This window comes from Nasonia vitripennis, chromosome 1, assembly GCF_009193385.2.
Source record: "Nasonia vitripennis strain AsymCx chromosome 1, Nvit_psr_1.1, whole genome shotgun sequence".
Taxonomy (NCBI): domain Eukaryota; kingdom Metazoa; phylum Arthropoda; class Insecta; order Hymenoptera; family Pteromalidae; genus Nasonia; species Nasonia vitripennis.
Window position 1 is genome coordinate 21797189 of NC_045757.1, and position 12462 is coordinate 21809650.

A 12462-nucleotide genomic window follows, 5' to 3' on the forward strand; every position below is an offset into this window, starting at 1 on the left:
TCAACTGCGTTCACCTTTTACTTATTTTTTTTTCTTTTTTTAACTCTGCTATATGCGCGGAACTTCATATTCTTAACGCGTTTTTTTTCTTTTTGTGTATCAGCTAGGACCATGTAAATGTATAGCGTATCTTAGGATGTGTTCTTTGTAAACCCTCGGCGATCTCGTCTCAACGTTGCACTGAGAAATGCATGAGTTTGCACGTTTGCATGCGACTGTCGTTGCGTTTTGCCGTCGTATGTTGAGCTTGTGCATCGCTGCTGTTCGCTGCAGCTCTTGCACTGCAGCTTGCTCTTCACAACGAGTAGGAAAAGTTGCGAAAGTTTGAATCAAAACCGAAATATTTCTTTTCTCTGCTACACTTTGAGCTTTTCTCGAATCGAATTCTCGAGCTTTTTTACATAATGGGAATATATTATGCTGCAAGTAGTTTGGCGACATCTCTTCGATTATATCGAGACGTACGGCGTAGCTAGAATTTTTGAACGAATAACTTTTCATCACTTTTCAAACTAGCGTAGCTCGATGATTTAGCGCGAGCCCGAGATTGCATTCGTCAGCGTGGAGGCGAATCGTTCATTTCGAAACGTTTTATTAGCGGTGAAGAAATAAGCCCACAGAAGCAAGTTTGATCAGCTTTCTGCTGCACTAGCTCGAAGCTTTCTCCACTTTATTATGCGCCAGATTCAAAATAAAACATTCTCTTGATCATTGATTCATGAAGAATCTGCTCGAGTTCTGCGGTTCGTACACTCCAATACTGCAGGTATACTCGTGCAGTATTTAATATCTCCGCTTTCGCTATATTACGCGGCTATGCATTATTTAAACTCCGTATAGCTCTCAGCCCGAAGTGCCGAATCCTCTGCACTTTCAAGAGGCCGATACATACGCTCGCGTCCATAGACGGTAAGAAAGTCGCTAGTATAAATTATAAAATTTATAGAGATGGAGATTTTAATATACCGCGCGGAAAATCAACGGGAAATAATTTCGTTTCGTTTGTCATATAATATATATGCGAAATTAGGACTCAGTTCTCTGAAAGTTCTCCAGGGCTATATCGCCTCGAGGAGGCCCCGGGAAAATGCATAATCGCGAGGCTGTCCGCTCGCGAGCATGCATTATTCACGGCCAAGTGTGCACTGTACAGCTATCGGCGCGGACGCGCAGTTATAGCGCATGCATGTGCGCAGGATCGCTGGTTCGTGTACACATTGTTACAACAACGCGACGACGAGCGGCTCGTATTTCGATGCGCCTGCATACAGATCGTTCGGTGTATAATTGAAAAAGCTGCGCAGCGAGAGAGCGGGAGTTTCGCGAGAAAATTGGTTCGCTGGCTGTGCCCGCAGCGCGAAGGCGTGAAAAGTCCCACTGAATTAATGAGCGCGTTTCGAAATGAACCACTGGCTCGCGACCAGGCTACACCTGCAGTGTGCTTTGAGTGTCTTGGAAAATTGTTATAGAGTGTGTTATAGTTGTCCCAGTAGTACGTAGAGTAGTTGACCCTCGACCCGCCTTCCCACCTAGAGCTCACTTATCGAATTAGCTGAACATAAAATTTAAGAGCAGACTGAAAGAGTGAGCGAGAGCAGAATGAGTGGGAATTTGAAATCTGACGAATTGAACATGCGAGAGGATGATGAAAGATTGATCGTATACCATGTTAACGTTGTCGGGCGTCCCCCGGTTTGTTCGTCGCGCCCAAAACGGCGGGACGCAGTTGTGTTTCCAGCTGGCTCCGAACGGTGTTCCGGCGACGCTCGTCCCGCTCAACCGGAGAGGCCACCGCCCCCGCTTCCCCCGCCACGCTTTCCGAACAGCGCTGTCTGACACTGGGGAACTCGTCCTCTTAATGCCATCGCCCAGGGCCGCAGGCTCGTCCAGGGCCTCGAGGCCCGTCTGGCCCACCTGCTGGCCGAGCGCGCGCGCGCCTGCGCCGACTACTTGCGAGACTCCTGCGGACAACCCTCGACCTCCACCGACGAGTATCAGCTGCGGCACGACCTGTGCCACTGCCCGCCGAACCAGCCCTCGGCCATCTCGCGCTGAGCCGCTTGATCGACCCACCATCGTACTGCTCGCTGCAGCGGACAAGACGAGAGACGGAGAGAGCACCCGAGCGAGAATATTCTACTTTCTTTTTACCGCTTCGTAGACGTTACAGCCTGCGTTATATAAAGTATCTGTATGATTATTCCTGCATTTTGTAAAATGATCCCGCGACTGCTCGCGTTCGCTGTCGTAGCTCGATCTCGGCGCTGTTGTTGCTCTCATTCGAGGTATACACAAGACGATGCGTACAATGTTATACACAAAGACTGAGAAGCTCTTTGCGAAGTAAACTCGCGGGCGTCGAAGCGATGGGAGGAGCTAGAGCTGGAGGGAACGTTTTTATTGAGTAGCTAGGAATCCGACGTATTCTAGAAACAAGAGGGTCTTGATATTAATATCCGCAGTCGAGGAGAAGAGAACTAAACGGCTCTTTCAATGGAAGGGACTGCACTCTTCCCCTCGGACAGTTGGTAACGCGATTAGCAGTGCGACGAGATGGGGAGAGAGAAAAGCGAGCAGTTTCTATTGTTAAGAGACATCATCATTCGAGATTGAAAGTCTAAAATTAAATTTAGCTTTTTCGAACAATCGTGAACGAAATACGACGTCTTATTCTTCTTCTTCGAGTGCTCGCTCTTTGAAAATCACACGAAAAAAAGGCATTCGAAGTTTCGGAGAAACAAGCGCGCAGTAGTAAGTATTACGAAAGAAGCACTAAAAGCAATACGAGCATTACGAAAAAATTGCCTCTCTACTCGGGGTATCCTTCGCGATTGGCGAGTGCACGGAGGCTCGAAAGAACAATGGTAAAAAAAAACGCTATGTAGTTGATCAGTGCCTACTGTGCCCAATTAATTAAATAAACAACAATAAATCGATGAAACGAGAAAAACGTCACGAACAGAAGCAGATGGGTGGTGCGCATCTGGATCGACGCGCGTAAGTACGCGTTGACTATCGTGAATGCTTAATTATATGCAACTAACACACATATACATATATAATTATAAACATACGACTTGAGAAAGAACGACTTTTGTAAATCAGTATTATTATCATTATATTGTTATGATTATTATATGGCGCGATGATCTCATGTGATTTGCACATTATTATGACATACCGTATAAGTAGCTATAGCTAGTTGTCGTTCCGAATGCGGTACACACGAGTCGAATAAACGTGAAATAGTGAGAGCGTGCGCGAGGAATCGAGCGAATCGTGGGTGTAACGGAAGGTTTCCATAGCCCTTTGTTCCAATATTTTCTATAAGCAGTTGATGTGTATTCGTTATTTATAAATGAGCATCGTAGCAAACGATAATGTTTTCCAACCGAATTCAATTGGTTTTTCGACATCGAGTATATATGATATTATATTATACAAAACATTAGGCTTTGATAAAAGCATCTAACATTTAAGTAAATTTTAATGTGAGATAATGGAAAAACGTAGAATTTCGTATAAAATATTTGAAATATAATAACTGCCAAATTAACATAACGATTGATACTGTTTAACATAAACGTCAAAAAGTTAAATAATTAATATGTAACTGATACAAAGTCGGATATTACGATACGCGAAAAAAATTAAAAATCTGCCTCAATAAGTCGCATTTAGAATTTTTTAAAGGTGAATGAAGACCAAATGCCTTAGGTATATACATGGCTAAATCCTTCAAAGGAGTGCAAAAACAATACACTAAACGCTTTTCGAAATTTGAAGAATTAAAAAAGTCGTGGCGGCATTTCAATTCATTAAGTCTTAATAAATTATTGGGTTTTTCTCATGCGTTTGAATACTCATTTTGTATAGATTTTCGTTGTTGTGACTTCATTCACACTCTCATACACAGAGTTGCTGAATGTTGCTACACACTCTTGGTATGAAGATTAAAAAAAAATAATAATAATGGACGTCTTAACGAAATTTCTTTTTAATTTCCGTTCGTATGCAAGCCTTTCAGTGTGGGATTTTTTTTATTAAACATTTGATAAAATGAATAATTGTATAACGATTTAGGAATTTCTACGTTTTCAAGATATTTATAATAAAGTTCAAAAGAAACTTATTACAATATCTGAATGATTGATAACCGATTGATTTTCTTTACGTACTGCGGAACATTTTTTGACATTTTCCTGTAGTTCGTAAACGAGTCTCTAGTGATATTATTTCTCCGGGCGTCAGTATAATATTGGGAAACCTTCCCTTATATGTACATACTTGTGTAAATAATTCCAATCTTTTAATTCCAACGCGCTGTGAAAAACGTCCTTATTGGAATTTAATGGTGTGCGCGTTATACGAGGGATATATAAGAAATAAAACTCGCGAGAGCATAACAGTATTCGGATTAATAAAAACGAGGATGAATTCGTGTTCTATGGTTAAAACGTTAATTTGATATGGAAATCACTTATAACGAAGTAGTGTCGAATATTCAATAAATATAATTATTGATTTGACTATTCAAACAATTAAACTATCAATGAATATATATTTTTTAAAATTGCTTGACGGAAAAACATTTGTCATAGTCCGGGCGCTGGTGCAATCTGAGTGTAAATTTTGAGCTCCCCTTAGTAACTTGGAGTTTTTTTATCATTTTGGGATGCTGAATCGAAATTTGTTAGTTACGAAGCCCGAAACCCGTCAGTTTTTTGTTATAAACTAATTACTGATTTGCAATAAACAAATAATCGTTAATTGCAATTGAAAAAAATTGGGTTACATTATTTAGGTATTATTAAATCGAAAGTACTCTTACAACTTTTTTCGTAAGACGCATACTTTATGAGTTAAAAATCGCGGGAAATTGTATTTTGTGAAAACTTTATTGATTTTTAACTCAAAAAGTATACGTTTTACGAAAAAAGTTGTAAGAGTACTTTCGATTTAATAATACCTAAATAATGTAACCCAATTTTTTTGGGTGCAAATAACGATTATTTGTTTGTCGCAAATCAGTAATTTGCTTATAAAAAAACTGACGGGTTTCAGACTACGTAACCAACAAATTTCGATTCAACATCCCAAAAAACATAAAAAAACTCCAAGTTACTGAGGGGAGCTCAAAATTTATACTCAGATGGCACCAGCGCCCGGACTATCAGTTAAAATCTTAATCACGAAAAGTTACACTAACTATTGTAAACATACTCAAAAATACAACCTTAAAAATAAAAGATATAAAAAATATGATAAAATTATTAAATATAGACATAATGTATTGCACAGCGCACAATTTTATTTTCATTCGCACTAACATCGTGAGATTCGGTCAAAAGAAGCACCGCGAATCACCAAAATCTCCTGCGACGATGCATTTGCAACACGAGTATCGACTATATAACACAATATACTCCGCATCAATAATGTAAATGTAAGAATCGTTTCACGTTACGCGTATAACTATGACATTAATATGGCTTATACTATCTACATGATTAAATTTTGTAACGAAGAATTTGTGTAAAAGCTATATCTCTCTAACAAATAATAACAATAAAAACTAATTTGCTGTTTGTGGGAAAAAATGGCTAAACCCAACATGAACTAATACAAAACTTTATTCAAATTATATACAAATCTTTCAATACATGTGGAAAAATAACAGGCCTAATAAACTCTATCAAGTTTTGCTTGCATCGAAGTGGCGAACAACTTTCTAGAAATTTTTCATCGAGACTTCTGATTTGTTCAATTAGCGCAGTACGTACTCTTTTATTAAATTTGTGAATTCGCTCTCTTCGGCCGACTTGATTGTATGTTCAAGTTTGTTTATCTCTTTAAAACATGTCTTTTTACCTGTGTGCATACATTGAAAGACGTATGTAATTCCCGTTCCTGTTAAACATAATCAAATGATATTGAATAAACTAAATGATGTCTTAAAGAATTTTTTCTCATTGTATACCAGAACTGAAAATGATTAAACCGGAAGTGAAAAATAAAACTAAAACGAAAGTAACGGCGAGCCAGAGAAAAGAAATTGAATAAATTGCGCAGCCGAGCAAGAAACGTAAATGCACTGTCGTCGTGAGAATCGTCTTATCATAATTATCGAAACTTTGCGATACTGCATTATAATGAACGAAAAAAAACGTAGGCTAGTAAGATTCTAGGCTACTACTACTACTACTACTATTACTATTACTGCTACTACTATAGTAACGAGAAGTAAGAAAAAAAGTGGAGAGCTCTTTCACAATACCTAAACCGTACATATCTGTTGTACACGTAATATACGTGTATGTGTATACAGCAGTGGTGCGAGTACATAAAGCTGCCGGGGAGAAGACACAAAAGTCGAGTAGTACGAGGTGGAAAGACAAAGGGTAGGGCTGAAGAAAAAGGTCGTGAAAATGCCTCGTTTCTCGTTTGCGTAATGGCTGTACAATAATCCCGAATATGCATATAAATAATGACCTGCTGCACGGGCTGCAGAGAAAAAAATGCGAGATGACTTAGCATATTCATTTTTTAATTAATTCTAAGCTACGCTCGTATATTTCGTGTATATTTTTTTCATGAATCGAACACTTTGTTTCATTTAATGCTGAAATTTCGTTGGTTTGATCGAGTTGCTCGTGTCTTGATTGCTTTCGTTGTCAAGCGCAGAATCTAAAAGTTTCAGCAAAACGAGGAAATAAAAGAAGACCAAAGCACCGATTAGCCAGCCTCGAACAAGCGTACAGCTAAGCAGGAAATTAGATCACAGCAACAATTTGCAAGATATGTTCACTGCCATTAAAACGACTTACAAATATGCGCGAGCTTTTAAGTATTATACAAGCACGCATCGAAATTTCACGAAAAATAACAACGTGGGAGCGAAAGAAAAAATTACCGTGAATATGTACAACTTTGTCAAGTACGTATTAAGGTATCGTCTATATAAACCACTGACTACTCACATAAATGTAAACGTGATAAAAGACGCGAATAATGATAAAATGCAATGAGAGGGAATATAAGAAAAAAAAAAGAAATAACAAAATGAACCCTGCACTAATTAGGTTTAATCGTAAAGAAATGCTAACAGTTAGGCACTGTATCGATATGACAAAATGAATATATTATATATACATATACATAAATATAAATATATACATAAACGAGGAAAATCGTAGGTCGAGAGAGATTGAGTGCGATTGGTTTGGAAGCAGTACGAAAAGAAAGAGGAGAACGAGTAAGGCATGCAAATATAGACTTGCGGAGCCTGTATGTAATATAAAACAAAGAAAAATTAATGTGTGTGTATATGCGTGTATCTGAATTTTTCGAGAAAGATTTTGTGCGTCACCGAAGTATAATATATAACGATAACTTCGCTCTTGATATAATATGTAATGGTAATAAGCGCGAATGGCGGATATTAAGAGACGCGAGATGTCAAAAGTTCATCGGGGAAAAGGACGTGCACGTGTGTACTGCAGTTTGGAAGCGGCAAGAGTCCGAATGCAGTAGTACAAGCAGCTAAATAAAATAAGCATCAGAAGAAGCAGATCGAGCCAACTCCCCGGATCTTCTGCTCGGCCCATATACTACATCTTATATTATAGACTTTTGAAAGATATAGCATATTGTCCTTTCTCGGCGGAGGGCTGTTTTAACAGGAGAATTATAATTATTATTTGTGGTTATTATTACTATTAATATTGTATATGAGTATGATCGCATTATTATTATCATTACATGAAAGAAGTACACACACACAGGATATTTTAATCGCGACGACATTGCGATAAATCGAACGAAAGAAAATAAAGTAAAAATAATACTATACATACAAAATAGTAGAGTGATCAAATTTCGCATGAGTTCTCACTCTATAACATATATAAGATATTCTGCCGATTTACGAATATATATATATATATATATATATATATATATATATATATATATATATATATATATATATATATATATATATATATATATATATATATATACACACTTTACTATATTATTCACAAACACACTCGTGATGAGCAACAATGATGATGACGACGGCGATGATAAAATAACGGAAAATGCGAGCTCGAAGCAGATAAAGGAAACTATAATATGTAGCAGCGATCGATCCTCGATGTGTATTTAACCGTGCAAGACATCAGCTGCTAGAGAAGCAAAATTAAAGAAAAAAAAAACTTATAAACAAGTGGTCAAATAAGGAAACTTGATAGAATCAATTATGTACAGTGCGTATGATTACGAATTCGTATTATCGATAAGGTTTCAAAGGATTTTCACGCGCGTTTCTTATTAGGTTTGCGAGTCATTGCGTCCCCTCGAGAGCAACGGCACCGGACTTTTAGTTCGCGCGCGCGTCAAACACTGCATCTGCCGTCGCGCGGCCGACGATCGACTCTTCAGTCAGAGTCTCGATTGCCATCCTTTATTTCTTGATATTATCTATATCATAAGTATTATATCCTTTCACTCATTGTTTATTGTTATATACAGTTGCAGCTCTTTGCAGAAGTTTTTCATGTAAAATAAGTTATCTCGTTTGCGAGAGAATATCGAATTATAATGCGCGTATATAAACTAATTATATATTATGTCAACGATTTATGCGGAGAAGATTATTGAAACGAGAGAAATTGGTTTATAACATATCTATAGTTTATAAAAGAGTTAGGACATCATTGTTATAGTAATATATACAGTGAAAGTCCTCAGAGTTTTTTTACATAAGATCGTTGTGAGAGTATCTGCAGGATCAAGGAGAGCGAGTATATCGGCTTGCAGAGATCGTGTCGTGGCTTCGCGACGGCAGAATCGGCGCGGCGAACCGACGATATTATTATTCCCGAATAATGCCGCACGCCGCTCTCTGAGCACTTATACATTGAGCGGGGAGCTAAGGCAATCTCTGCGACGAGGCAACGAGGCACACATAATATATAGATATATATATATATAGCTGTGATATATTATGTGTCCCCGTCCGCAGAATATACTGTAGATACATGCATAACGGTTGCGTTCGTTATATATACATATACTGTACCTATAAACTGTCCATTGTGTTTAGCGCTGCGTTGTTGTTCCCTGGACGTCCCGACGATTATCGATTTTTCCCGTCGCCAGCATCCTCTGTATAGATTGATATGAGAAATAAAAATGTACTCCTCGCGCGCATGCACATACGACACCGTTCAAGGCAACTGTAATTGACAACACACATAGGTATTCACCTTTCAGCCGGGGACAGGTCGTCTTTTTCGTCCGTATTTGCAATGCGGATTCTTTGCTTCTTAAAAAAAGAGAGATAGATGCGTGACGGATATTCGGTTCCTACATTCCTACTTTATTTTTCTATGAGTATTCGATCACCCCGACAAAAATTCAGAGGAAATACAGGACGCGTATAATAATGGATTAGATGCAACGCGAGGCTTGGAGACTAAATTACTTTGCGGAATCGACGCTCAAACGCTCGAGAGCTGATGGCTCGAAGCGTATTTTTATTACAAGGTATATTATAGGCAAGAAGCTCGCCAGTCACAAAAAATGCAAAGTTACAATCTCGAAGGAATTCATACCACACTTACATTTTGTATATCTAGCACTTTTTCCATTTACCCGACGAAAATCCAAGTTTATGTTCTACTTTGCTTTTCATTCGTACGATTTTCTTTTTCACAAGACGATGACGGCGATGAATTGTTGTCGCACGGCGGCAGTTCAGTGTGAAGTAAAGCAACTGAATAAAATAGAGATAAAAATTATTAAAAAATTGAAGAAGAAAAAACCGAGAGATCGGTGAGAATTTCTATATTGATCTATACGAGTAAAATTACACACAGATCGCCGCGAATTGTAGAGGATCCTGTTGCACTTTTCCAACCAGCAATCGTTCGCCGTCTGAACGACGCTCAGCGATTTCTTCTTGTCATTTAACTTTATACTATTATCATTTTTGTTATTCATTGAATAAAGATACAGTGATAAATAACTGTAAAATATTGTTTTTCTTTTCAGACAGTCACAGAATTTCCTTGAAATCCTTTTATCTAAATTATCTGTAAACTTACATGATAAAAAGACTGTTTATGTTTGGTTCAATGATAAAACATTGTTTTGAGATCAATTAATTGAGTTTTTTTTTCTTAGAATCTTCTAAACATGAATTATTCTTATTTTACAAAAATTACAATTATTTTAAAAACCTTACGCTATGAATCCTTATTTTTAGAGTCTTAAAATTCTTTTTATACTCTATGGCTTGCACTCAAAGTGGTATGGACCAAGTGACTTGGGATCTCGCCACGTTGGTGGAAGAGCACTGTGTAAGTATAGTCCACATCGCTTACAAGGATCATTAAATAAGCTAATAAAACTATGAAACCATGCCTGTAAAATTAAAGTTTATAGTTTATTAAGCCATTTAAAAAATTTAATAAATGGGCTTGTACAAAACAAAACATAAAGATGTAACTTACAAAAAATGATTTAAGAGTTAGCTCTGGGAAGTTGGGATTGTAGAAATGAAGCATCGCTGCATGAGCATGATCAGTGACCCTTTGAAAAACTTTATAGCGAGATTCTGTCCATAGATCAAGTTCCTCATTGTAACCTTTGATGACGACCCTTTCCATCATAAGGCCTTTAAATGCAATTATTGCCTTCAAGACATGTCCCAGCGTAACATGAATAACTGCATTTGATGTATATGGCCGCGTAATGGTAATAGACATGTCGCTATAAAGACGATCAAAGGATGCCATAACTTGATCTACTTGTCTGTAATTGCAACATAATTAATATCATGTTTTCATACATAATTTGAAATCTGCTTTATATCTCATTAGGTAATACTCACTGTGGGGGAGAGTTATGTGCTCCTGCTTGTACTCTACTCCTTTTAGCTCGATTTGAGCTCATAGATGAACGTTTCAAAGAGTTTTGACTTAATATTTGATGAGCTACATTACTGTACTCGTGGGCTTTATCTGTCCATTTGTAAACATTTACTAAAGTACCATACAATGCCTGACGATCTTGAGTTGTTTCTTGAGCAAGGTATGCTGTGTTTCCCAAATTAAATGGGCCAGGGGGTGGATTTAATGAATTTACTGCTTGTTCAACATCCCTACAATAACATTATAATAAAATATAATAAGTAAAATCAACATAGGATTTAAAAAAAGTTGTAATTTTATTTAAAATTAGAGAAAAATTGAATCAATCTAATTTTCATTGATGTTTTTATTAAGAGTGTGTCTCCGCGGCCGATATCGCGTACGCGAAATGTAATTTAACGTGCGCGAAAACTTTGTAGCGTGTGCGAAATCAACTAACACATTTTCCGGGAAAATTTCGCGCACGCTAGAAAAATCAACCTTTCGCGTACGCTAAAGTGCTCCAAATTTTCTTATAAGAAGCAAACGGAGTACTTATACATAGAGATGTTCCATTCATCCTTCATAAGTCACTCCTGTTGCTTCTTTTATATATAGGAAATGTAGAGCACTTTAGCGTACGCGAAAGAATTGCTCAAAAAAAAAAAAAAAAAAAAGTTCATTTATACCACTCTAACCTCAAAATGCAAACTTTAATTGCAATTTTCGGCACCTGTGGTATAACATACTATTCTAGCATACGCGAAAAATTTTCCGGAAAATTGTCTGTGGTTTTCGCGTACGCTAAAATTTTCTCGCGTACGCTACATTTTTTTTCGCGTACGCGATATCGGCCGCGGAGACGCACTCTTTTATTAATTTTTAGTTAAATATAATAGGTTATATACATCATTCTTTTTTAAATCTTTGTAGTACCATTTATATATTGCTTGCATACAAAAGCAGTAATATTTAGTTTGTTTACAGTATAATACAAAAACAGTTAAACAACAATAACTACCTTAAATTAGTACCAACAGTTGTCAAAAGTTCTTGAAGTTCCAATAAATATTTGTTCTCCTTGTTTTCTTCTCCATGATCAGCTCTTATGCCATTAGCAAGAGAATAGAAAACTTGGCCTACACTTGATCTAAGCACTTTTAGAGCTGATAAAGCAGTTTGTAATTGCTCCATTATATTCTGTTATTATTGTTGCACCAAAAATGTTACAATCATAGTCGCATCATAGGACAATCATAACCTCAAACTTGCCGCGTTGAAATATATATATATATATATATATATATATATATACCCATCGTCTAACCTATAATAACCTATATAACGGCGTCGGATGCGCAAATTATGCGGGGGCGCTGAATTTTACCGGGGAATTCAAAAATGTATATATGGGTATATTATCATTCATATGATATTTAGAGTAAAGAAGTGTTCAATTTATATTTTATAACCACATAAAAACAGCATATGTCTAACAACTAAATTGAATTAATAAAGTAATCAATTTACATGTGGGTTAGTT

The 12462-nt window shown here is 37.1% G+C and overlaps 2 protein-coding genes across 19 annotated transcripts in view; one reads left to right on the forward strand and one right to left on the reverse strand.

Annotated features, from left to right (window-relative positions):
• LOC100114841 (glucose transporter type 1) overlaps positions 1-7935 on the forward strand; it is an 81205-nt gene extending 73270 nt beyond the window's left edge. For 7 of the 14 annotated variants that reach the window (XM_016986465.3, XM_032600063.1, XM_016986464.3 and 4 more), the window contains one exon: positions 1727-1947. In XM_016986465.3, coding sequence (XP_016841954.1) covers positions 1727-1836 — 110 coding nt within the window. In that variant the 3' untranslated portion in view covers positions 1837-1947. Of the gene's footprint in view, positions 1-1726 lie in introns of all 14 variants that reach the window. The other 7 variants (XM_032600068.1, XM_032600084.1, XM_008213017.4 and 4 more) reach the window with 2 other exon arrangements.
• Positions 7936-9501: 1566 nt separating this feature from the next.
• LOC100114923 (mediator of RNA polymerase II transcription subunit 27) lies at positions 9502-12317 on the reverse strand. 5 transcript variants are annotated; one of them, XR_004344948.1, is made up of 6 exons: positions 11941-12317; positions 10901-11170; positions 10521-10821; positions 10253-10431; positions 9883-10100; positions 9502-9781 (listed from the first exon to the last, which is right to left on the reverse strand). XR_004344948.1 is itself a non-coding variant. In XM_031928831.2 (5 exons), exons 1-4 carry the CDS (start codon positions 12111-12113, stop codon positions 10297-10299), a joined length of 879 nt encoding a protein of 292 aa, XP_031784691.1. In that variant the 5' UTR covers positions 12114-12317; the 3' UTR covers positions 9502-10100; positions 10253-10296. The 5 variants fall into 5 exon arrangements, 3 of the variants coding, with proteins under 3 accessions (XP_031784691.1, XP_016841944.1, XP_032455988.1); XR_512629.4 differs by having other exon boundaries at positions 9883-10107; XM_031928831.2 differs by having other exon boundaries at positions 9502-10100.
• Between the last annotated feature and the right edge of the window lie 145 nt (positions 12318-12462).